Source organism: Triturus cristatus, chromosome 2_1 (assembly GCF_964204655.1).
Source record: "Triturus cristatus chromosome 2_1, aTriCri1.1, whole genome shotgun sequence".
NCBI classification, from domain to species: Eukaryota; Metazoa; Chordata; class Amphibia; order Caudata; family Salamandridae; genus Triturus; species Triturus cristatus.
The window spans coordinates 996,597,083-996,624,382 of record NC_140581.1 but is presented as its reverse complement, the minus strand read 5'-3'; the positions used below and the strand labels follow the sequence as shown (position 1 = coordinate 996,624,382).

At 45.6% G+C, this 27,300-nt stretch overlaps 1 protein-coding gene across 2 annotated transcripts in view; it reads left to right on the top strand.

Annotated features, from left to right (window-relative positions):
- Nucleotides 1-27,300, top strand: part of DENND4C (DENN domain containing 4C) — a 1,124,311-nt gene that overhangs the window by 682,840 nt on the left and 414,171 nt on the right. For both annotated transcript variants that reach the window (XM_085634595.1, XM_085634603.1), the window contains 2 exons: nt 10,317-10,461; nt 18,513-18,650. In XM_085634595.1, coding sequence (XP_085490721.1) covers nt 10,317-10,461; nt 18,513-18,650 — 283 coding nt within the window. The remainder of the gene's footprint in view (nt 1-10,316; nt 10,462-18,512; nt 18,651-27,300) is intronic.

Here is a 27,300-nt window from a genome sequence, read left to right as displayed (position 1 = left end):
TGCCTTAAGGTGAATTTACAAAACTGATGGCAATCAGCCTCCCAGTACACACAGAGAAACTCTTTTGGGACATTTACAACGATGCCCTGGATGCCTTGAAACAATTCCTGAAGTGTGGCCTGGGCTCTGTGAACACTGCAACATTTTCCATGGTCATGCGGGTTACCTTGCATTGTCACATCTGGATGCAATGTTTAGTCTTCTCGGTAGGAGTCCAGGCAACTCGAATGAACATGCCCTTTAATGGCTCTTGAGGGAGAAGCCTGATTTCTCCCAAGAGTGTTTAAAAACGACACTAAGGCATATTTGCTGGGCCTAATCTGTATGGAAAAACAGTTCCATTGACACTACTGCTGCCTCTGGAGCTACTCTAGATCACAACCTCCACGTCAGCAGCAAACACTCCAGCTGATGCAGACACTGTAAAATATCTAAACCTTCTTTCAGATCATGGGTGGATCCAAGGGATGCTAACACCTGAAACTGCAGAGTCTCCAGTCTGACAGACCACTGTATCTGCTGCCTCAAAACCACATGACCAGCTTTGATAGGTTGAAAGGTTACCCATTTCTTAACTAATTGTGAACTAAATGGCATATTGCTGAGTGTGCCAGCTTACTTGCAAAGGCTGCACCCTCCCCTCCCTGTCATCTCATCTGGACTGCTTTCTTTGCACCTGGACATGCTGTCTGGCACATGCCTTGATCCTATAGGTGGAGGTTCTTGCCCTTTTGAGCAAAAGGTCGATAGAAGTGCTGCCCTCGGAGGAAAGGGGCATAAGAATTTACTGCCTTTGTTTCCCAAGAATGGTGAAGGCATGAGGCCTGTGCTGGACCTTCATTTCTTGAGCCTTGTCAATTGGCATGACTAGTTAAAAATTCTGTCCTCGAGCCAGGTTCTTTTGGCCCCCTTTGCAGGAAATAGATAAGTTGGTGTTCCTGGATGCCTACATTCGTCTATCTATTATCCATATTCATAGATGTTACCTATGATTCACCATGCGGTCTCTGTACTATCTGTTTGTGGTTCTACATTTGGTCTTTCGACCTTGCTTTGAGTATTCACCAAGTTACCGACTGTAGCGGTTTCAGGGTTTCACGTATTTCAGTACTTGGACGATTGGCTCTTGGAGGTGGGCTTTTGTGTGCTGGGTTTAGAATAAGCTCCGTGCACCGTCACACTCCTGCTTGATTACAGCTTTACCATCAGTACCCAGAGGTTTCACCTCTTTTCCACACAGACTGCAGAGTCCAGTACGACCTTTGTTACAAACACACTGATCTCTGTTCTATAAGCGCTATGCATGTTGGTTGCACTTGCCAGGTGGCCAATGAGCGCCTTTCAGGGGTGTCTGAGAGGGCAGCAGCTCCAGTATCAGGGGACCCTCATGACTCTGGTGCAGATTTTCGATATTGCTTTAGCAGACCTTCTTTGTTGTATGTGCCCTTCCAAACTCAGTAGAAATTTCCATTTTAGTGCTCGACAAGCCATAGGTTAGTGTTATGAATGCCTGCATGTTGAGCTAGAATGCTAATCTCAATGAGAGGATGGCACAATAGCTTTAGTCCACAACAGAGCAATGCTTGCAGATCAGTGTGATTTAGCTACAGACTGTTCCCCTTGCTCTGAAAGCATTTCTCCTTTTTTTCCCTCAGAGTGCCATTCAGTTCCGGTCAGAACACAACCGCCGTCTATTACGTAAACAGACAAGATTGTTGGAGGTCTTTCTCACTGTTTTGGGAAACCTTATGCATTTTGCAATAGACACTGCAGCAGGATGTATTCCCAGTAGTGGTCCACCACGGTAGCATTACAGCTGCCTTTCACTAGAGGACCACGAATGGTGGAAACAGAAGTGACAAACATGATCTTTTGTAGGATTGAGTATCCAGGCACGGAACTTTTCACCTTTGCTCAACAGGAAGGGTTATCAGTTCTTTGTTATATGCTTCCCCCAGATGGTACCATGTGGGATCCCTTTAGGTTCATCTGTTCTCATAGCTTGTGTTATGCATTCTTACTGATTCCCCTTTATGGATGTCATTTGAACTGCCAAGAAATGCCCCCCTAAATCTATTTGTGTTAAGCCACTGGAAAAAGGTTGTTTGCTGGTGTAAGTCTGAAGGTTTGGCTCTTTTCTGGTCCCTGCTTTCTGAAGTTCTATGATTTTTCGCTCTCTCTTAACCAGCAGGTCATGTCAGTGGGTAATGTGAAAGACTATTTGGCTTCTCTATATGCCATCATTAAATCTTCCTGACTAATGACTTTTCACATGGGACAGTCCATTGTTTTTTCCATCTTTCTTTCCTCATCCCCACCAAAGATAGAAAGAGAAGAGACTACATGGACTGCATTCCAAGTGTGTGGTGTGATATTTCATTGACTACACACAAGACGACAGAGTGGGCAATCAACTGTTTGCAGACTTTGCTGGAGTAAATAAGGGCAAGATGAAAATCAAGCAAATTACTCCACATTGGGTTATGCATTACATAAAGATCTGCTCCACCTTGGTCAGGAAAGATCCATCAGCTTTCAGTAGTGCCCACACCACGAGTAACATGGATGTCTCTACTTCTGTCATCAGAAGCATCCAGGTGCCTCATATTTTCCAGGCAGCCACCTGGTCCTCCTTACATGCTTCTGCCATAGCTATGTAGCCTTCCTTTTATGAATACTAAGCACTACTAGGTACCACCTCCCAGAGTGTGGTGTTCCCTGAAAATATTGCACCCACAACTAATAGATTGTATAAGCACCAAAAGAGAGTTGTGAATTTTTCTGGTAAAAGAACTACTAAATGGTGCTTCTCGCTCTGCCTGCTGAGTTTCAATAGTATGAATAGGAATTTTAGGATCAATCAAACCCGTCTGAGATCTCTCATCTGCAGTTGATTATCTGCAACTCCGGAATCATTATATATATATATATATATATATATATATATATATATATATATATATATATATATATATATATATATATATATATATATATATATATATATATATACAACTAAAATAGTCAGAACGTTGAATGCTAAATATACCTCAATCATATTTCATCACATATTTCTACTCAATTAGTCTAAACTCTACATACGTTTCTAATAGCTTATAACATTCATTCTACTTCTGTTATATGGTGAGGCCTGTAGAGCCCATCCACATAACTGTACACTGTCCAGGCTTGAATTTGGATATTTGTCTGTAAGCATACTTCTAGCAGTTGGTCCATCTGTCTTGACCTGCATCCATCGCAGTTATCTATTACATCTATTACCTTGGTCCATGGTGTTAGAAGGATCTCTGCCTGTTCTGCACCTGTATTTGTTACAGTTAAACAAGGCATTTGTTTTTGTTCAGGAATTACACAGAATCTGCTGCCTGTTGCAAGTCTCTGGTGCCTCTGATACAGCACTACATTAGGTCATTTTACATCCATAAAGTAACTCCCTAGCTACGTTGTAATGCTAAATGCTCTAGCCTGTTATTGTAAGCAACAGAAAAATATGTTGCTGTCAAGCACATTTAAGTTGTAAGCCTGCATTATTTGGCAAGCCGAAGCTGGCAAAGAAAGGTCTGTCTTTGTAGCATTTTCGTGCACAAAACAGAACCATTGTAACATACAGCCCCGCCTGTGTTCGTAACGTTATCAAAAACAAATACGTCATAACCAGCACATTTGGAGGGTATTTTTAGGACTCCTTCACTAACTAAGTGCTGAATCTATAGAAAGTGTTCATCGGAAGAAAAAATTACTTATTTTCCGGATCAATGTTTTTGGGTGAATTCGTATCTTCCCACCGATTGCCTACTACCCTCCTTACTCCTCTGTGAGTTAATATGTTATTAATAAGATCTCAAGTAATACATTGTGTTGGCTACTGTTATTGCTGCTAATATTTATCAGCTCACGGTTCCTCTCCCCACACCTCGATGGGGCATAGATACAGTATTAGGAGCCGACACATCAGTCTTCACCTTCTATATCATATCCTGGGCTTGTGAAGTCGCATATGAAGGTGCTTGGTGGACAGTTACTGCAGAAGAACCCGGTGTCTGGGTCCAGTGTTGCACCTATAGGCTATTCGTCAGATGTGGAATCTGTTAGAAGATCTAGTTTCCACCAGAAATATCATTAGTAATGGTAAGTAATTGTTCGAGGCATATGAGCTGCAGATTATACACTTTTGCATAGATCGCCATCTGGTGTAGGGCCCGGATGTTTGCAGTTTGTTTTTCTTCTTGGACAGTCTTTGGAAGTCACGAGTTCGGTGACTCCTCCTTCGGTCCGTACTGCGCATGGGCTTCGGCTCCATCCTCCGATTGTTTTTTTCCGCCATCGGGCTCGGATGTGATACTTCGTGCTCTGGCTTCGAACCTTTCCAGTTCGACCTTCGACGGAAAATCCTCGTCCATCGAGATTCTTAAGACAAAAATCATCTTCTTCATCCCTCTCGGCGGCACTTCTCGATTCCAGCCATCGGCACCGGCCTTTGGGCCTCCCTCGACTCCGGTCTCGGCCGATGGAAAGGACTCCCTTCAAAAAGTGCCCAAAATGTGGGTCTAAATTTCCCCACACCGACCTGCATCAGGTGTGTAACCTCTGCCTCTCTCCCGAACACGAGGCCCGAGACTGCCCCGCCTGCAAGTCTTTTCGATCGAAAAAGACCATCCGGGATCGAAGAGCTCGACGCACCATGGCGCACTCATCGACTTCGGCTCCACCCGACATCTTCGGAGACTATACCCGAGCTTCGGGGCAGCAGCACACCGAGCAGGAGGAAGAACTCGTCAGCGCTTCCGAGGCCGACGACTCCGACCTGGAGGAGATCACACCGGCGCAGAGGGTCGTGAGTACTCTACCCCCTCCCACTCCCGTACCCACACCGAAAGAGACTCCGGTTACACCTTCGCCTCCGGGCCTAGGGAAAACCAAACATACAGCTTCTATCACCCCACCTTCGGGCCCGGTGTCGAAGCATCATAAGTCTCCCGGCGGCTCGGGCTCGAGCCAGCCTACTCCTGGTGCCGAAAAACACCGTTCGGCACTGAAGAAAACCACACCCAGTTCGGCTCCGAAGCCATCGGGCTCGAAACCTGCACTCTCGGTGCCGACAAAGCATAAGCATAAGCCCCTCGGCACCGACGCTTCAGCGCCGAAGACTGCCTCGGCACCGAAGAAATCGGAGACCCCGAAAAAGCATGGCATGGAGAAACCATCGAAGCCCTCGGCTCCGAAAACATCGGCACCGACAGACGATTCGGCGCCAGGAGAACTATTTACGCCTGATCCTTATCAAAAAACTTTAACAAAGGATCCAAAGAATGGTCATTTAACTTTGTCTTCCAAAAAAAGACATTTAAACAAGCCAGATCCTCCTCCACCGCCAAAACGGAAGGACTCTGCCACATCTCCCTTCAGAGTACCCTCCCCACCACCTCCTCCACCTCCTCCACCTTCTCCACCTCCCATATCTCCGCTACCTTTGCCTCACCGCTCTCCAACCCCATCTCCAGACCCTGATTATGGAGATCCAGATTATGATCCGGCAGACGCCCCAATAGACCCCCCACCTCCAGGGACACCAGACCCATGGGAGGATTACCACAACCCCGATGTACCAGATATGCCTCAGGATGACATTTATCCATCCAAGCCACCTCCTCCAGAGGACTCCCTGGGGTTCCACCACTTAATACCATGGGGTAGAATTACACAGCGAGCCAGTTGAGGACGATTTCCTACTGGACACTTTTGACATACAAGATAAGGCCACAGCAATATTGCCCATGCTAAAAGGAGTAACCAAACATGCTGCAGAGGTGTTCAAGGACCCAGTTAGAGCTAGGGTATTAAACCCCAGGATAGAAAAGAAATATAAAGCAGCCCCCACAGATCCTCCATATATTAAAGGACCTTCTCCCTTAGACTCATTGGTGGTATCCACAGCTAGGAAGCGGTCTAACTCCCAATCCTCAGGGGAGGCTCCACCACCAGATAAGGAGTCAAAGCTCTTAGATGCGTCTGATAAACGCAGTGCCTCGCAAGCCGCAAATATGTGGCGCATCGCCAACACACAAGCACTGCTTGCACGTTATGATAGAGCACATTACGATGAGCTGGAGGCTATCATGCAACACCTCCCAGACAAACATAAACACAGGGCTCATGAGCTAATACAGGAGGGAAAGCTCATCACCAACACCTCAATTAAATGTGCCCTCGACGCAGCAGACACAGCTTCTAGAGCTATAAACACCAGTGTTTTGCTTCGTCGTCATGCCTGGCTCAGAATCTCAGGGTTTAAGCCAGAAGTCCAGGCATCTATATTAAATCACCCCTTTGACTAACAACACCTATTTGGTCCAAAGGTGGACGAAGCATTGGAGAAAATGAAAAAGGACACTGATACAGCAAAGTCTATGGGGGCATTACAATCCCATACCCCTAGACGTTCATTTCGTCGTTCCCCTTTTCGGGGCACAGGCAGAGGTTACTCTGCCGATAGCGCCTCTACTTCCTACAAATCCCCTCCTCAGAATACCTTCTCAAAGGGCTATCAAAGAGGTGGATCCGTTCTGCCACACCGCCCGCCCAATGACTTTCCCCCGCTCCCCCCAGACCATTCCACTCCAGTCGGGGGCAGACTACGGCATTTTCTTCACACCTGGGAGACCATAACATCGAGCAAATGGGTGACACAAATTGTTCAGTCAGGCTACTGTCTCGAACTAACATCTACCCCACCCAATATTCCACCCAGGCACCGTACAATGTCACTAGAACACACCACACTGCTCAAACAGGAGGTGATCTCCCTCCTGCAAAAACAAGCTATAGAGCAGGTCCCCGTCAATCAGCAAAATTTAGGGGTCTACTCTCTGTATTTTCTAATACCAAAGAGAGACGAGACCCTACGGCCCATTCTAGACCTCTGGCCACTAAATGCATACATACATTCGGACCATTTCCACATGGTCACCCTCCAACAAGTTCTCCCACTCCTCTGTCAGGGAGACTTTCTCACTACACTGGACTTGAAAGACGCATACTTTCATATTCCAATACACCCTTTTCACAGGCAGTACCTCAGGTTTGTGGTGGACGGTCAGCATTACCAATTCAGGGTTCTCCCCTTCGGGGTCACAACCGCACCACGGGTGTTTACCAAATGCCTAGCGGTAGTAGCAGCACACCTCAGAAGACAACACATTCACGTCTTCCCTTACTTGGACAACTGGCTGATAAAAGCCGCGTCCTACGACCAGTGTGTGCAACATACAAACAGCACCATCCAACTGCTCCACCAGCTAGGCTTCACGGTGAACCATCAAAAGTCCCACCTCATACCATCTCACACAAAGCAATATCTCGGGGCCACTATAGACACCTCCAAAGCTATAGCCTATCCCAATTCAGCCAGAATCGCAAGCATACAAGCCTTGCGCCAAACATTCATTCTTCAGCACTCTCTCCCAGCAAGAGTGTTTATGAAGCTAATAGGGATGATGGCATCTTGCATCTTCATAGTGCCCCATGCAAGACTCCACATGCGTCCACTCCAAGAGTGCCTAGCACGGCAGTGGAACCAGGGCCAGGGACAGCTGACGGATCTGGTGTTGGTGGACGGCCGCACCCATCACTCTCTGCAGTGGTGGAACACCACAAACCTTTCCAAAGGGCGGCCGTTCCTGGACCCGGTTCCTCAGGTGATTCTCACAACGGACGCATCGCTCTCCGGCTGGGGAGCGCACCTTCTACACCTCACAGTGCAAGGTCTGTGGACGCCACAGCAAAAGTTACTCCACATCAACCATCTGGAGCTATTGGCGATCTTTCTAGCCCTGAAATCCTTTCAGAAACAGATTTCAGCCAAAGCAGTCCTCATTCGCACAGACAATATGACTGCAATGTATTATATTCAAAAACAGGGGAGGACACACTCTCTCCAGCTCTCCCTCTTAGCACAGAGCATATGGAGATGGGCAATTCCACAAAAAATCTTTCTCCTGGCACAACACGTCCCATGCATACAAAACACCATGGCAGATCTGCTCAGCAGACAGACGCAGCAAATGCACGAATGGGAACTGCATCCACAAGTTCTTCGCCCATTCTTCCACAAGTGGGGGCATCCTCAGATAGACCTCTTCGCCACCCACGAAAACAAAAAAGCCCAAGCTTCGCCGCAAGATACCCACACCCATTGTCCAAAGGCAATGTGATATGGATGAACTGGTCAGGCAAATTTGCATACGCCTTCCCACCTCTCCCGCTAATTCCATTAGTGGTATGGAAGCTACAACAGCACTCCCTCACACTTATTCTGGTAGCTCCAACATGGGCCAGGCAGCCGTGGTACACCACACTACTACAGTTATCGGTGGTACCACATCAAAAACTTCACCTGTCCCCATGCCTCCTAACCCAGAACCATGGAGAAATCAGGCACCCGGACCCAGCTCAGCTCAACCTTGCGATCTGGCTCCTGAAATCTTAGAATTTGGATATCTTAACCTTCCCCCTGATTGCATGAACATTATCAAGGAAGCCAGACGTCCTACCACTCGAGCATGCTATGCCGCAAAGTGGAAGAGATTTGTTGTTTACTGCCGTAACAATACAATCAACCCTTTAGAGGCATCCATACAGCACATCATATGCTATCTGCTCCATCTTCAAAGGTGTAACCTGGCATATTCATCCATACATCTACACCTAGCAGCAACTGCTGCTTACCTACAAAACAGACAGCATTTATCACTGTTCAGAGTGCCTGCTATTAAAGCCTTTATGGAAGGCCTTAAACGAGTAATTCCACCCAGGGCACCACCTTCCCCTGTATGGAATCTCAACGTAGTTCTTACAAGGCTCATGGGTCCGCCTTTCGAACCAATGCATAAATGTGAGTTACAGTTCCTCACTTGGAAAACAGCTTTCCTCGTAACTATCACTTCCCTTAGAAGGGTTAGTGAGATACAAGCGCTCACTATACAGAATCCCTTTTTACAGATACATCACAGCAAGGTGATACTTCGCACAAATCCAAAATTTCTGCCCAAAGTAATTTCCCCCTTCCATCTTAATCAATCGGTGGAATTACCGTTTTTTTTTCTCGCAACCTCAATCTGTTGCAGAAAGGGCTCTACATACACTTGATGTTAAAATGGCTTTACTGTACTACATACAAAGAACGCAACCTTTCAGAAAGACTAAACAATTGTTTGTCTCCTTCTCTCCACCGCATAAAGGCAACCCCATCTCTAAATCAGGGATAGCTAGGTGGATTGTAAAGTGCATACAAATTTGCTATCATAAAGCAAAAAGAACATTATCTGTTCCACCTAAAGCCCACTCTACAAGAAAAATAGGGGCTTCTATGGCTTTTCTAGGGAACATACCCTTAGATGACATCTGCAAAGCAGCCACATGGTCAACACCGCACACCTTCACAAAACATTACTGTGTAGACGTGCAATCCAAACAACAAGCTAGTGTGGGCCAGGCTGTACTAAAGACACTATTTCAAACCACTGCAACGGATACCGGTGGTCGCCGCTAGGGCTGGGTACTGCTATATAATCTATGCAAAAGTGTATAATCTGCAGCTCATATGCCTCGAACGGAATATGCTACTTACCAGAATGCATCTGTTCTTGGCATGTAGAGCTGCAGATCTATACACGCCTCCCCGGCTACCTGTATCCGTTCCAGTCTATCTTATTTAGATACAACACACATGGGTTTCTTACTATTATCACTATGCTCCATCTTTTCCCTGCTGGCGAAAAACAATCTGAGGATGGAGCCGAAGCCCATGCGCAGTAAGGACCGAAGGAGGAGTCACCGAACTCGTGACTTCCAAAGAATTTCCAAGAAGAAAAACAAACTGCAAACATCCGGGCCCAACACCAGATGGCGATCTATGCAAAAGTGTATAGATCTGCAGCTCTACATGCCAAGAACAGATGCATACTGGTAAGTAGCATATTCCTTTTCTTTGGTCCTTATCACTATTGTAAGGTGAACCAAGAATGTTCAGTGTTGATTGAAAAATGAGGAGCAAAAGGTCTTTTGTTTCAAATGTTTGTGAATCTTTGATGGTGAAGCCCTCATTTTCACATTATTTTAATTGCATTTTCAATTAATAAAAAACAAAGTAAAATAAAATGAGCCCATGGAATGTGTCACTCCCATTGCTCATTGCCCTATCTTTGTGAATACTTTTCAGAAGCCACAATAAATCAAGAGCAGGTGCAACTGAATCTTGATAAAATATTAACTTGATTACCTTTAATTTCTCCCATCAGGTGGTTTTGCTGAGTCCATGGCCTAGCAGCAATCGCAGTGGTGCTTTTTTGTGGATGAAAGTCAGAAATGTGGTGCAGGGCGCAACACAGTTTCGGCAGGCTCTAAAGAAAAAAACGCATAGTGCTGGGAGTTCTTCTGTGTCCGGTATTAACCTTAATTTATCACCTGAGATTTTTTGTGCATGTGCTTTGCAGTTTGAATACTAAAGGTCTCCTCTTCAAACTCTTACATATATTTCATAAAACAGTTAATCAAAATGCAGCGTTTTCTAGTCACCTTGCCTCCCAAGTCATCACTTAAATCAAAGCAATTCAATTAATAATTCCTCAGAGCATGGAAGCTTAGAGGCTCGTTTTGGCTGTCCTAAGAGTTTCTGCACACCAAGAGGCTTCACGTTGCTCAGTGTACTGATGGAGAAAAATAAGTTTTGTTGGTCTATAATTTACATGGGAGACTGAGGAAGAGAAGCAGCTTATGAATTAGACCACATGGGAAGGACAAAGTGAAAGGTTAATACTCTTATGCCTGTAACGAATAAGTATGTTGTATGGTCTCTGACAAGGTTACCCTTGGCTTGGTGCGGGCTGCAGCACAGTATGTGCTTATTGAATGCATTGCTGCAGGCCTGACTATGTCGGGAGCCTGTTGTAGAGCCTTTGGTGTGGGTGATCAGACGGATATTTGCTAGATGCACTTAATAGCTTGTCAGCCTCTGTTGAAACATGATATGATTTATTCCACTTAATAAATGGCAAACTAGAATAAATCCTCTTCCAACTATAAGCCACAATAAATAATCCCTGCATTGCTTCCATTCCTATGTTTATGGGGATACAAACAAAGATGAACTGCCCCATTTAGAAAAAGGCAGCCAAAGTTAAACCATTGTGACCGTTAAAAGGGAAAGCGCTCCAGTAATCTTATTCCACCTCATGCATTGAGTCAACCGGAATGTTGTGACATCTATTCCTTTCTCAATTTACTTGCCACAGACATCTTCCTGTAGGTCTTCCCTCTCATATATGCCAGCGTAAGGGTGATTTGAAGCCTTCTCACCATCACAAATGTTAAAATATCCTCATATAAAGTTATTGCATTCAAACTATTTAATACGAACACACTAAGAAAATTGATTCATACTATTAACAGAGAATGCTTTATGAAACTCCACACTTGCATAGGGTGCCATGATTATTCAGATGGCGCGAAGGATATAAAAAGGCAAGAATGACTCACGCTTTTAGATGAAGGGTCCCTGTGGCTGTGAGATTCTTCAGATTGTAGAATTCTGTAATAATTTGCCACCTAGAGCAGTCATAAGCCTTAGGTAGTGACTGCTTATGTGACGGGCATCATTAGATCCCATGTATAAGTTTTTTGTTTTGTTTTTCTGCTGCTTATGTAAAGAATGGATATTTCTTGAGTATCTACTTGTTGGGCAGTTCCTGTGTTATCTTCCTGCGCTGAGTACGTGTCAAAGAGGCATCTTGTTCTTGCCTCAATCTTAGCCATGTGAAAAAGATGAATTGCTGCTGAGTAGTTTGAGCTTCTTTTCAAGTGACCATTCACAAGTTTGTTTTGTGAACCCTCAAAATAACAATCCTCATTAGTGGTCATCAGTATGTTCTACCTCTGAATAATCTACTATCTGTTATCGAGTGCAAATTAGCTATAACTAATCAGTCAACCAACCTTTGAACTTTTAAGAGTTAAGTTGGGCTGGCCATTTCAGACATATCAAAACCAAAGGAAATGATGGACGGAGTGTTGAACATTGCAAGCACTCACCCCCAGTCAACTGATCTGGGTTTAATCCACCACCGTTCTTTAGCCCACTCTGCCACCCCAGTTCAGACATGGCCATATGCAAATCAGTCTGACACTGTGCCTCATGGGAACAGTCCAGCCCGAACTGCCAAGCCATGTCTTCCCTGGACCGGAATCAAGCTTCCTAGGACCGGTTTCTGGCATTTCAGCCGTCTTCAGCCAGGCTTGCTTGAATCCAGTGGCAAAGTGAGCAAGGGACTCACGTCTGAGCATACCCTGCCAACTTATGGCGAACAAAGCAAAACCAAAGGAAATGATGGACGGAGTGTTGAACATTGCAAGCCCTCACCCCCAGTCAACTGATCTGGGTTTAATCCACCACCGTTCTTTAGCCCACTCTGCCACCCCAGTTCAGACATGGCCATATGCAAATCAGTCTGACTCTGTGCCTCATGGGAACAGTCCAGCCCGAACTGCCAAGCCATGTCTTCCCTGGACCGGAATCAAGCTTCCTAGGACCGGTTTCTGGCATTTCAGTCGTCTTCAGCCAGGCTTGCTTGAATCCAGTGGCAAAGTGAGCAAGGGACTCACGTCTGAGCATACCCTGCCAACTTATGGCGAACAAAGCAAAACCAAAGGAAATGATGGACGGAGTGTTGAACATTGCAAGCACTCACCCCCAGTCAACTGATCTGGGTTTAATCCACCACCGTTCTTTAGCCCACTCTGCCACCCTGGTTCAGACATGGCCATATGCAAATCAGTCTGACCCTGTGCCTCATGGGAACAGTCCAGCCCGAACTGCCAAGCCATGTCTTCCCTGGACCGGAATCAAGCTTCCTAGGACCGGTTTCTGGCATTTCAGCCGTCTTCAGCCAGGCTTGCTTGAATCCAGTGGCAAAGTGAGCAAGGGACTCACGTCTGAGCATACCCTGCCAACTTATGGCGAACAAAGCAAAACCAAAGGAAATGATGGACGGAGTGTTGAACATTGCAAGCACTCACCCCCAGTCAACTGATCTGGGTTTAATCCACCACCGTTCTTTAGCCCACTCTGCCACCCCAGTTCAGACATGGCCATATGCAAATCAGTCTGACCCTGTGCCTCATGGGAACAGTCCAGCCCGAACTGCCAAGTCATGTCTTCCCTGGACCGGAATCAAGCTTCCTAGGACCGGTTTCTGGCATTTCAGCCGTCTTCAGCCAGGCTTGCTTGCTTGTCAGACTGATTTGCATATGGCCATATCTGAACTGGGGTGGCAGAGTGGGCTAAAGAACAGTGGTGAATTAAACCCAGATCAGTTGACTGGGGGTGAGTGCTTGCAATGTTCAACACTCCGTCCATCATTTCCTTTGGTTTTGCTTTGTTCGCCATAAGTTGGCAGGGTATGCTCAGACGTGAGTCCCTTGCTCACTTTGCCACTGGATTCAAGCAAGCCTGGCTGAAGACGGCTGAAATGCCAGAAACCGGTCCTAGGAAGCTTGTTTCCGGTCCAGGGAAGACATGGCTTGGCAGTTCGGGCTGGACTGTTCCCATGAGGCACAGGGTCAGACTGATTTGCATATGGCCATGTCTGAACTGGGGTGGCAGAGTGGGCTAAAGAACAGTGGTGGATTAAACCCAGATCAGTTGACAGGGGGTGAGTGCTTGCAATGTTCAACACTCCGTCCATCATTTCCTTTGGTTTTGCTTTGTTCGCCATAAGTTGGCAGGGTATGCTCAGACGTGAGTCCCTTGCTCACTTTGCCACTGGATTCAAGCAAGCCTGGCTGAAGACGGCTGAAATGCCAGAAACCGGTCCTAGGAAGCTTGTTTCCGGTCCAGGGAAGACATGGCTTGGCAGTTCGGGCTGGACTGTTCCCATGAGGCACAGGGTCAGACTGATTTGCATATGGCCATGTCTGAACTGGGGTGGCAGAGTGGGCTAAAGAACAGTGGTGGATTAAACCCAGATCAGTTGACAGGGGGTGAGTGCTTGCAATGTTCAACACTCCGTCCATCATTTCCTTTGGTTTTGCTTTGTTCGCCATAAGTTGGCAGGGTATGCTCAGACGTGAGTCCCTTGCTCACTTTGCCACTGGATTCAAGCAAGCCTGGCTGAAGACGGCTGAAATGCCAGAAACCGGTCCTAGGAAGCTTGTTTCCGGTCCAGGGAAGACATGGCTTGGCAGTTCGGGCTGGACTGTTCCCATGAGGCACAAGGTCAGACTGATTTGCATATGGCCATGTCTGAACTGGGGTGGCAGAGTGGGCTAAAGAACAGTGGTGGATTAAACCCAGATCAGTTGACTGGGGGTGAGTGCTTGCAATGTTCAACACTCCGTCCATCATTTCCTTTGGTTTTTCATTTCAGACATATGCAAAGTTCCTGGCCACTGACTCTGGGCTGGCCAGTGGCACAAGGCTTACAACATAGAGCAGGAAAGTATGTCTTGCCTCTTCAGTTTCCTGATGCTAGCATCAGGGTTTGGTTGCAAATCCTACCTTGATGTCCAAATGCTATGTTTCACAAGAAGTATTTTGGATCTAACCACCATTTGGAATGAGTATGCAAAGAATGCAAGCATTAAATGTCTTGGTGTTTTTTTTAACATTTCACACTAGCATTTGGAGTATTGAATGCTCTCAAAATGTTGTCAGAAAATGAAATTGAGTCAGGAATGCAATACCTCCTAGGTCTGTATTCATTATTGTTGGCCAAAACATGTCACTTGTTAACTAACTGTTACCCTTTAAGTGAATGCTACACTAAGATCTGAGGACAGCCTAACAGCAGCTCAGGGAGACACAGTATCCATTTGTAAAGCTGTTGAACTTATTTCCCTGTATACTGTCTGTAGGAAAGTGGGTTTCTATTGTAGTAACCCCCCCCCACACTTTTTGCCAGATTTCTGATGCACTTTGACTTGATATGCCCCGGGTCCATGCTAATCCGGTTCCCAGGGCCTGTGTTCTTTAACACAACTTTACAATTGTACCCACAATTGGCACCTCTGACCACATGTAAGTTGCTTGTAAAAGGTGCCATGGTTACTGAGGGCAGGCACTGTGACCAGGGAAGGCCTCTAAGGGTTGCAGCACATATTTTGCCACACTTAGAAGTCCTGTTCCTTAACACACACACACTGCCCTTGCAGGCTGCATGTTTTGCTTCAGAGAAAAGTAAAGAGTCGACATGGCAGACATACCTGTGTGCCATGCCTGCAACCCACTGCCTACGGTATAAGTGAGTCACCCCCTAGCTGGGTGCACTATACCACTGGTGAGGGCACAGTTGCATGAGCACTGTACCCCTATAGTGTCTAAGTCAATTCTTAGGCACTGTAAGTGCAGTAAAGCCATAAAGACTATATGGTCTGAGAATGTCATTACGAACTCCACAGCACCATAATGGCTTTACTGAATTCTGGGAAGTTTGGTAGCAAACGTCTCAGCATAATAAACCCACACTGATGGCAGTGTGGGATTTATTATACAATGCATCCTCTGGTGAATTCCCCGACTGTTACACACCAGCCTGCCACCATGAGACCAGTTTCTGGACCCCTAGAGTGAAAGCCTTCTCTCTCTGGGCCCAGAAACAAAGCCTTTCCTGGGCAGAGGTGTTCCCACCTCCCCCAGGTTGGGGAAGAGCCATCTGTGGCAGGGGAGCTTCAAAGGCCTTGCAGCCTTTGCAAGCGACCCGAGCCCCTCCTGCTATCAGGAGCAGGCTCCCTTCCTGTCTCATCCCCTTTTCCGCTGGAAGACTGACAGGAAGAATTTGAACAGCCCAGAAGGTGTGCCCACCTCTGCCAACCTCCACCCCTCAGGTGAGGGAGGCGAGGTGAAGCATGCTCTTCAGTGCCTGCCATCTTGCAGATGGCAGACACTCTCCAATCATGATTAGGGATTGTGCCCACTCCCTTATGTGGGGTGAGAACATCAAGGGTGTAGTCACCTGAAGGTCAGTAGCCCATTGGCTACTACCTCAAGACCACTAAAACGCCCTGAACCCAGAAGGCAGATTCCTGCAACCTACGACGGAGGAGGACGGAAGAAGTTGCACAGCAGAGGTGACTACAGAGAAGAACTGACTTGGACCCAGCCCTACATGCCCATCTGCGGTTTCCGGAGATCCTGCGCCAAAACCCCTGGGAGGACTGACTGCCTTCAACAAAGACCGGATCTCCTGCGAACAGCAGCTCTGTTCAAAAGTAACCCCGAAGACAGACTCCGAACCTGCTGAGATGAAGAAACGACGCCGGGAACCCCCACTGTACCTGTCGCCTACAGTCCGGGTCCCAGCGAGCTCCCCCAGAGCTCCAGAGTCTGTGTCCACCATGGGTTGACCCCTCCAGGACTCCCAGATGATGCCAGCAGCCACTGCACGGAGACTCAAGCCTCCCCCCCCCCCCCCCCAACCCCACCGCGATTGGGCTTTTAAGGTGGAATCCAACCTCAAAAGGCACCCTTGTATCTGGCCGCCCAGCGCCCTAGAGAAGAGGACCTGAGGTGCACCTATGTTCCCGAGCCCTCCAACGTACCTGCCCTGCTGTTGGTTCCTTTCGGAAGACCTCCTGAACCAAGCTTGCAGCCAAAATCAGCAGCCTCCATAGGATTACATTGGGCTCCCACCTCCTCCTAAGCACCCTGCACCCGGCCGCCCCTGCGCCGCTGGATGTGTGGACTTTGTTTTGACCTGCAACCCCACTATGCCCTGACTTTAATCCTATGAGCTTGGTTCCCGAGATTGAGTGGCCTGCCTGTGAGCAGCCCCCAACCAAGGTGCCCTATTGGCTAACATTAGCATCCTGCAATCTGCACCCGGTTGCTCCAGTTAGCAATTTGAGTGCCTACCTGGGTCTTGGGGAAACTTGGTCCTAACCCCCAAAACTCCCACTTTTAAGGTGTTTACTTACCTGTAAAACAGATAACCATTTTTCTCCCATAGGAACCCATGTTATGAGATTTTGGTGCCAAATGTTCTAAGTGTTGAACTGGTGTTTGTATGGAGAAAAGATAACTAATCTGCAAAGTATTAAAAGTCTTTCTTACCGTGTATTATAAGATATCTAGATGTGGTATCTAGGCATATCGCCCTCCGTACTCAATGTAATCCAAAAGTAATTACTGTTTAATTCAAACAGCTTTTTTTTTTTTTTTTAATTTTTTTTTTTTTGAAACCGTTTATTGCAGTTCGTAAAAGTTACAGGTATGGGCCTACAACCATCCGGCCGGCCGCTAGAATGACAAAAACATATTGCACACATACAGTGAAAGTCTCTAGGCAGTGCAGAGCAGTGAAACAGGAGTAATCAATGGTGCAGGCCACACAGCTCCAAGCCCACAGTACGGTTCCCTTTTCTTGAAACAAAACAACACCAAAAAACCACACCCGCAGGGCAACCCGCGATCCAAAATAACAGCACGTGCTCCATAAGTGGGGGATCCAAACCAGCAGCAGAACTCTGGAGAGGGGAATGGGAATAGATCAGGGACTGGGGGACCGCGCGCCCGCGGCTGAGGGAGGGGGGCCATCTAGGGAGACGGAGCAGGCGAGGCAGCCGGTAGCAGTGGTGGCTCACAAATACCCCCGCGGTAGGCGTTCCAGGGGCCCCAGAGTTTCACCCACGCCCCAGGCTTACCTCTCGCCACATACACCACCTTTTCACGAAATCAAACAGCTTTTTGAATGTGATACAAACCTGTAACAACTGCAAATCCATCCTCAATTGCATTTTTGTATAAAGGTTTACAATTGAAAGTATATTTTACCTACCTGTACCAAGTCCTTCTTGTTTCTAGAAATAAAATACAAGTATACCTTATTTGATACTTACCCAATTGGTCTGGATTCAGTCTCTGTGTGTGTGCATCAGTCTTGATGGAGTGAATACAAATGCAGGCTTAGCACACCCTCTGGATAAGCCGAACTGCTCACACATTGTACCACAAAGAGAGCTGTTAGTACTTACCTAATGTAGCCCCTGCTATACCTCTGTGGACTCCCTGGGCTCTGTGCACACTATATCTTACTTTGGTATAGTATATACAGGGCCAGCTTCCTACATTGTCCCAACTATGAATGTATATTTGTTAATTTGGCTAATTTGTTATGGTCTAAATGCTGCATGAAATGGAAAAGAGTCACTGTAGATATACTGTTGCGGCACTGTACATTTGAAAACGCAGAGCAAAATTTGAAATATTTATAGCCCATGTACAGGGTTATGTTGCAAACTACATTTTGGAATTAAAGTATTAACAACATTTAAAATTTAAAAAATTGTACTTGTATACTGTATGCACTGGAGATGGAACACCTGTTTTATTATCCAATAACTAGTGCAGTGTTAAATTATTTGTTAATGGTAATATGCCAGAATATTACATGGTGAAATAAGCCCTAGCATGCATTTCTCAATTATTTTCCTTCTCTTTTATTTAGCTTTGCAGAATGGTGCTCATAGAAGTGATGTGGATGCGGTGAGCCATGGTAGTGTGGATAGTTCTAATGATGCTAACAGTGGGGAGCACACACTCTTCAGCAGGGACCTAATCCAACTTGATAATCATTCTAGCACAGGTACGAAGTCCTTTTGGGTGTCTACTAACCATCAGCTTCACAAGCTCCCTCATCCTCTAATCTTTCTTACTCTAACTATTGATCTTGTGTTTTTTGTATTGCTTTGCAATGTGGTAAATTGTTATTCTGAACATGTTTCGAAGTCTAAAAGCGTGCACTTGTCAGGTTCACTGTATAGAAGTTCCTGTAGGGGACCATCTACAGAGGAACCTGGATAGTGTAGAGGCTACTTGGCCTAGGACCATTTTTGGCAGTGAGAGTTGATTAGTTGCAAAACTACAGTACGTAACAAGAATCCGGATCAAGGGCCAATCTGATTAAACAAGTAGGTTGTGCTGCATGACAATCCTGGAGCTTCCTTCCTTCCCGAGTTTATTTTCACACGTCTTAGTGTTTTATGCACCTCAAGGTTTTGGCCAACCCAACCCATTAAAGTGAGTTGTAATACAGATCAGCACCTAGTTTGCTACAAGAGTGGGAACAGTCCTAAATCTAACATATTTTGTTTTCTGGCATTCAAAATTAATGCTTATACATAAGAAGCTGATAAATCCCTCTACAAATTGGTCTGTCAATTTTCCCGTCTATTCTAGCAATGTTTAGTTTATCTATAGACCCCTGGCTTCTAGCCATGTCTTTTGGTTCTTAATCTAATTTATATCCTAATGGTTAAGCCTGGGTTCATAATGGACAAGTAACTTATTATTGTGTCCTCCAGTCATCAAGAGGCTTTTTTTTTTTTAACCCGGAAGGACCATAAAAATGATCTATCATCTGTTACCTTTTCCACTCAGACCTGGCCACAATCCTAACTTGAATATGCTAATAGTGTTTATTTAACTGTTAATTTAATTAAGATCTAATCCACAGCCAACAGCTGTTTTAAAATAATGCAGCTCATGCACTGGTTAGTCTTTGGACCAGGTATACCAAGTTTGAAGAGATTGCACAGGTTCTTGGTACATCAAATTCAAGGCTTTTATATGGTACATCAAACTATACATAAGCCCCTTTTTTTGCTATCCAACAGATTTTCGTATTGCCAACTGGTAAGCTGGCCATGCTCAGGTACCAAGCGTTTACTGAACCTACCAAGTCATTTGATATCTGGAGTTGGTGTGCATCTTGTCCGTCCAGATTCCCAATTATGGAATGCGTTTTCTTATGTGGTTTCATATGTGCTGTGCAAACATTGGTTTTACCATGGCTAGTTTGTTGTAAAGTGTCATGGTTTCCGTCTTATAGCACGAGTAGTCAATACATGATGGCAGCACCGGCATTCTACAAATTATCCTGATGTAGAATAACATTAAATAACAATTGTAAGGCAATTAATACAGTTTCTTTCTGTTGGATTTCTGGAACTTACCGAGAAACAATAACCAAATTCCCCATGCTGATAGGTGTTTTTACGATTTTTAATTCTACGTAGCCTGCATCTATTTTGACGAACAAGCTTTTACTCCTGCTGCGTAGATCCATTTCCGATATGTGGATTTTTTTATTAGCTTGTCCATATTTTTTGTTTTCAGTTTTTTACACTCTTTCATATGTTCTTCGGGGGTTGCACATCTACTGAGCACCATAGATTATGAATGAGGCAAGAATGAAGGGAGAAACTGTATGCATGTCGAAGTGGTGGTAGATTTTACTAATTGTTGTATTTCCGTTTTGCATCTCAGCATTCCTTTTTAGTGATTTTTTTTTTTATTATTATTTTTTTGTTAGAGTGGTAGCTGACAATGTTTGGTGGCTGTGGCTTAGAGGAATGCTACATTGAAGCCCCTTTCCGTTCAACTTGTCTTTCTGCTGAAAATCATAATATTTAAGATTTCATAATGTTTTGTGTTAAACTTAGGTGCTTCCTACCTCACCTAGGGTGAGCAGATTGTGGGGTAAACCCCTCTAATCTGCCTCCCAGAGTCAGAAAGTCTGTTTGCTTTTGTGGTAGAGAACTTAATCATATCTATTGATCTGGGCCTTTTCCCCAAGTTATATTGATATCTATGCAACCATATGGTCCTTGTGAGGGCGGTTGGTGGGGGTGGCAGACACGAGTCAGGTGGTGGTGGGGGGGTGAAGAAGCCTCATAATGGGCCTCTCAAGTGAGCACTGGCTCATGCTTCCTGTCGGGGAGTCCTTGGCAGGTATGTGTTCATTCTGCCCATGCCCTGAGGGAGGATCATATAATTTCTTAGTATTGTCATTGTACAGGGAGGCCTATATTCCGCAAAGCTTTTTAACGTCATTAAAAGTGGTTCATGTATCTCCAGCATTGCTTGTTTAAGATTGTAGGAGCCTCTACATCTTACAGGTTTAGGGGCACATTACCTCCCAACCAGTGCCCACCAGCCAGTGCCGCAGACCTTGCTCACGTCCCTCTCCGGTTTCTAATGTTGTCCGTGAATCAACTGACCAGTATGAGGCCTCAGTCACTCTCCAGATTACACTCCTTGTTTGCAGATCTGGCACCATGGGCCCCTTCGCTGCAGCGTAGAATCCCTGCTTAGCTGCAGGGCTAGGTTCCCATTGTCTCTGCCATCAAACGTGCTCACTCCAGGGGATCAGCCAGCAGTACCAGTCACTTCCTCCTCGGCCATGCGGCTATCTCCCTGCCAGCAGCACCAGTTTCAGCTGATCCAGGCTTCCGAGTGTGTGCACTTGTCCTCCAGTCTCCTACCGCTGGGGGCCTGCAATGGTCCTTTGCAGTGTTGTGGCCCAGTGGTCCCAGGCGTGGTGGCCTCACAGCAAACCACCTGGATGCCTTCGATATCCACTGCTTTGCAGGTGGTTGCCTCTGTATGCCATCTCGTTTTGGGCAGCACCTGAATCTGTGCTGCTAGTGGTGAAACAGCTCAGGGTGCCTCAAGATACACTTTGGGGAAGACAGAGATCTAATTTTTCACATCCCGTCAACCATTTTGGCTGGTCACACCCCTTCACCCCAAAGTTCATTAACTAGTGTCCAGGGTCTATGCTTATATTGCAAGTACTGAGTTTATCTGAACCACCTTCAATCAGCCATTTAGTTATACATTGCAGTTGAGCCACACTATACAAGAGACCAAACTTTGGGTCAACAAATGCTCCTTCAGGAAAATACTGCTGTGTTTATTCAACTGCTGACTCTACTCTACTTCTTCCTGCCACCCATATCAGTCCCCACCAGTCTGGTTTGTAGGTCCTTGCAAATGTTCCCGTTAATGATCATCGGGATGGTGATGAAAAAATATAGCAGTCAGGGCAACATGATCGCTTTAGCTAGGGCAACCCTCTGACCAGTCAACTAGGTAAGTGTTTTTCGGAACACTACCATTTGCTACATCGCTGACACTGTCCTTCCTAAATTACACTTTAGCAGGTAATTTCTGTCATGATATATTAGGAACCCCAAATATTTAAATATCTTGAGTGAGGCACTCTTCTCTAGTCCCCCTTCCGTATAGTCAGCAGTGAAGAGGTTCCCTGTGTCAATTCTGGCGTGTTGATTAAGAACCGGTGTTCTGTTAAATCAAAAGTGAATGAGCAATTAAGATGATTTTAAATCTTGTTTTTATATTGCCACATTTGCTGTGATTCAGACATAGGTCAAATGTCGGCGTATGTCTTGTACAGTGTGCGGCTTATTGTATGCTGGAAGTTGGTATTTACTTTTCTTACCTTGACTGCAGAGTTAGAGATTTTGTAAAGAGAATTATCTGACAATCATGCTGTTCAACAAGTGTGAAATGAAAGGCTGTAGGATGTCAAAGTTTGTTTTTTCTAACACATCATTTACATAGTTTTTTAATGAACTGTACAAATATTTCTGTAGGTTTGAAAAACATTTTTGTACTTCTGTGTTATGTCAACAAATATTTTAATAGGATCAAAACATATCATTACATGGACGTTTATGCTTGCTGTCCTGCGTCATATGGGAGTAGGAGAGGTATTTTTACAACTGATCTCAGTACTTAATAATTCCCCTCTGGCTCGGGTGCGCACTGGCGATATGGTCTCTGGCCCTATCCAGATATCACGGGGCACTCGTCAAGGGTGCCCCCTCTCTCCATTACTGTATGCGGTTGCCGCCGAGCCTCTGCTATGTGCATTGTGTGAGTACCATGGTCGGTCACAGGGGCCTGCACTTCCCTAACTATAATTTAATTGTTTCAGCTTATGCTGATGACATGTTACTATATATTCGGGACCCTGAGACGCACCTAGCATCCATGAAGTGTTGCGCTTTGGGGGGCTTTCGGGCCTCAAGATCAATTTGGATAAATCCATAATCTACCCGTTAATGCAAACCACTGCTCCGACATCTCTTTACTTCCCTCTTCAGTGGACGTCAGCTCCAGTCCGCTACTTGGGTATCCTAGTGCACTCTGACACGGGCCAGGTGCTTACCGCGAATTATGGCAGGCCATTGTCAAATTGGGCGAAGATATAGACAAATGGATTCGGCTTCCACTTTCACTTACGGGCAGAGTAGCCTTAATGAAAATGGTGGTGTTCCCGTGTTTTCTTTTCCTTTTCACCAACAATCCCATTGTGGTGCCCCAGCACGTGTTTTGGGAGCTGCGGGCTTTGATGACTAGGTTGGCATGGGCAGGGAAGTCTCTGTGTGTAGCACTAGACACTCTTAAGTTGCCATATGCAGCTGGGGGATTGGGGGCGCCTGATCTGGAGCTATATTACAGAATAGCGCAAGCCTCGCACACACACAGCTGGGTCCACGGTCCAATAGGTTTACCACACCTCCAGATTGAGAATGCTCCGGCACGCTTCTTGACTAGGGCGCCTGACAGGCGATGTGGAGTATTGGACTTGGTGAATTCCACGTTACATGCCTGGAACGTGATATTGAAAATCTTCTCTGGTGCGCAACTGTACTCTCCTCGTATGCGTGTTGAGTGGTGTCAGTGGTTTGCTCTCAGCATGGTACCCTCCGTGCTCTACATAACCTACGCATAAACGAGATGGGAGACCTGTTTAACAAGCATTGGCATAGCCAGTAGGTTACGCCTTTGGGACCTTTTAAGTTTTCAGTTATCCAACACACTATCCTTGGTGCAACAAAATCAAGTGTTGCCTGGCTAAACACTGATAAGGTCCCAAAGGCGCGACCTATTGGCTATGCCAATGCTTGTTTTCTTCTACATTTTAGCATACTGCACAGCAGCCTCACTGCTGTACATCATTGTAAAAGGTGAGACCTATTGACTTTGTCAATGCTTGTTTTTAAATAGCTCTGCCAGTCCCTGAAAGCTGGGTCCTTCGCCCATCCATCAGATGTGGATTGCATGTCTTCTCCAGGACATTCCATTGATCCGTTGATGGACTGACTTTTGGGTGTGGAGGAGAGGGGACCTAGCGCTCCTTTAAAGCTTGAGATGTTTCCCCTGCTCTTTCCTGATACACTGCTTACTGGAACTGCTACCTTTCACAGGTTAGCAGTGTGTAAAGTGGGACAACCTTTCTCTTTCATGCCTCTTGTTTTAGGTTTCTAATAGCAGGAGGATTCTAGCTCCACCCCACCTGCATGCTAGCACCTTGAACAAAGATCTAGGCTAGATCAGTCTAAATGGAATGAACTGTCTGAAATGCTCTCGGAGTGTACTGTTGGAATACACAAGTTATGTCAGCAACTTTGGTATAAAGATGGTTCCGCAATTCCCAACCAGTTTACCAATATTTTTCTACCAGAATCCGGGAATCCATCAAGTGGAGACTACAAAACCCTCTGTGCTCCAGATATTGCTGTCCAACTCCTCTTGAACAGCAACCTGGAAACTTTTATTAAGACTAGCAGGATGGGCTGCCTGGATCCCGCTTCGAGAGAATGAGCTGACCAACTGCTGAGGGGTGGCATTGGAGGTGCAGTTACAGAGGGAGATGCTGCTCAGAAAGATAGGGGCCCTGAAGGAGTAAAGACCAGATGAGCTGAAGACATTCAGTTTGAGGGTAAGGGCAAGGAGTCTTGAATTGTCCCTGCAGTGTGGACAATGTGGATCCTATCCAATTTATGCTGTGAACTCAAGCATCCTGAAGTCACAAGGTGCTAGACGAAGCTGGAACATATTCTGTTTTCTCCATGTATGGATAACCATCGGGTATGAGGAAAACAAGCATCTAGAACCCAACTACTCACCGTTATGAACAAGGTTGGGCACCAAGCTTATCTATGTGTTGAGTTTCGTGATTTGTGCCAGGGTCGGCTTCCCCAAGGTCTACTGCATTCCTAACTCTCTTTCATGAAGATCCACAAAAATTGTTGGGAATTTTTTTCACATAGGGTACCATAAGAGGTTTTCCAACATCAACAGCATAGGGTGTCATACCAATAATCGCTGAAGGTTCTTGGAACACCCAGAATAATTTTCTGCTTTCTAACGTATTATGCATATTATTGTATGTGATTAAGTGAAGTACTTATTTGACAAATGCTAAGTACTGAGTGGACATTGAGTTATTGATTGTTTTATTGAGTTCGAAATTTCTGCCCCACACCACCTACTTGAGTAAGCCTTGACCTGCTGGACTTTGCTAGGAAATGGCATTTCCAACGTGGAGGTATCCACATGTTCCGTTACTAAGCAAGCATTACCATGTTTGCCTTTACCACATACATTCCTTTACCATGCATGCTTTTACAACGATTTTCGTTGTCAAGGCGGTAATGACATATGCGTGGTAAATGCAGTCAGCGCTCTAGATTCAGAGGGAATCGGCGGAGGGTGGTAGGTACTGGAGACTTCAATGGAATTCCTCCAATGAATTCCTGGGAATGGAAAGAACAGAAAGGATCGGGACGCAGCTTGGTGAGTAGGGCTGGGTTTTTGGGACTCCAGGTGGGGGGGGGTCAGTGTAGCTTTTATGGCTGGGGGCCGGTTTTAGGGCTCAGGGCAGGGAGTTTATAGGGCTGGGGGTCATGTTTTAAGGCTCAGTGCAGGGGGTCGGGGTAGTTTTTGCAGATGGAGGCCGGTTGTAGGGCTCAAGGCTGGGGTGTTTTAGGGATGGGGTCGTTTCTAGGACTGGGGGCCAGTTTTTTAGGGCTCAGAACAGGGGGGGGGGGCTGCGGTGTAATCTTTACCATGCATATGCCTTTACCATTCATGCCTTTACAATGAAATTCATTGTAAAAGGCATGCATGGTAAGACATGAGTGGTAAAGACTCGGTCGTTCTAAAGATTGCATTTCAAGGCTGCGATATAATCTCATGCTTGGTTACGTCATACAACCAACTTTGCTAGTTTAGCCATAGTGCTCAGTGGTAAGGTGAAGCCCCAGGAAACCAGTGGTAAAATGCTCTTTCACAACCTGAGTCCAATAACTTGTGTGTGTTCTGGAACTCCTGAAAAAGAGCTTACAGTGACTCGTTCAATTAAATTCAAAAACATTATTGTGTGTATATTAAAACCATTACAAAGCACCAGTCCTAAAATCGGAATAGGAATAAGTGAGAATTAGTCGCATGCTGCAGTTTTGTTTTTACAGAAACTGACATGCTAGTTACGCAATCATGAACTGCTAAATTTACATTTATTCAAGTATAATTTTATACAACAGATTGTAAAACTTCCCATTAACAAGTCCGTAATAATGAAAATGCTTATTGATCACGTTCTAAAACAGTGGAATAATTACAAAAACAATCACATCTCAGTTGCACTCACATATTTTACCATGGGCTGCACAGTATCATAATAGCTATGTCCATTCTATAGGCCTGTTATTTGCACAACACAGAGGAAGTCGACCAGTCTTGCTAAGACATCGGGTTTATACCTATTCAAGCAAACGCTAACTTCCACGTCACACGTTCGAATACTATTTGCGAGAAACGTGTGCTTGAGGCAGCATCACCTCTCCTAATCCTCAAAGTTGAGGTGAATAGAATGTGAGACAAAGATTCCAGGGGGTTTGGCAAAGAAAGCCTTTCAACTTTGGCCGTGACCTCCCTAAGGACTTTAGGCTGCCAGTCAAATGCGGTATGTAGTTTGCTAGACCGGCTTTTTGTATATTTTCGTGACTCACCCATTAGTAAACCAGTTGTTTACTCATGGGAGCTTCTGAGAACAAAGGCAACAAAAAGATTCACTTCTAGAGAAATGGGGAAAACAAAGTGAAACGTGTTATCTAAAAATACAAGTGATGCCCACAAGGGTGAATTTGAGACTAAAAAATGCATGCTAATATTTTAGGTAGCTATGACTGTGAAATTCGTTTTTTGTTTGAAATTCTGATTTGAAATCACAAAGCTAGTTTCATGTAGTTGATGACAAGTTAAGAAAGTCATGTCTAGTGTCTTTGGAGTGGGAATGCATTCAACACCACTTCCTCCATTCAAAATACAGCTAAGCCATCAAAACAACAAGAAGCTCTTGCCTATAAACAGCTGTAAACTGTCGTGTAGATGATTCCTTAAACAAGCATTGGCTGCGCTGCTCACTGAGAACATCAAGGCTGCCGAAAGGGGAGAAAGGAGGGGTGAGTGCAAGCTGAGGTGACAAGAAGGGCTGGGCGAGAAGGGAGGGGGGAATGCCAGAAACAGAGGAGCCTGATTAAAGCTGACGAAAAGGGAGGGGGAGAAGGGAGGAGGGATTGCGAGCAGCAGCTGTGCACGTGCCTCAGGCCTGAAATCATGTGGGTAGCACTTTGAAA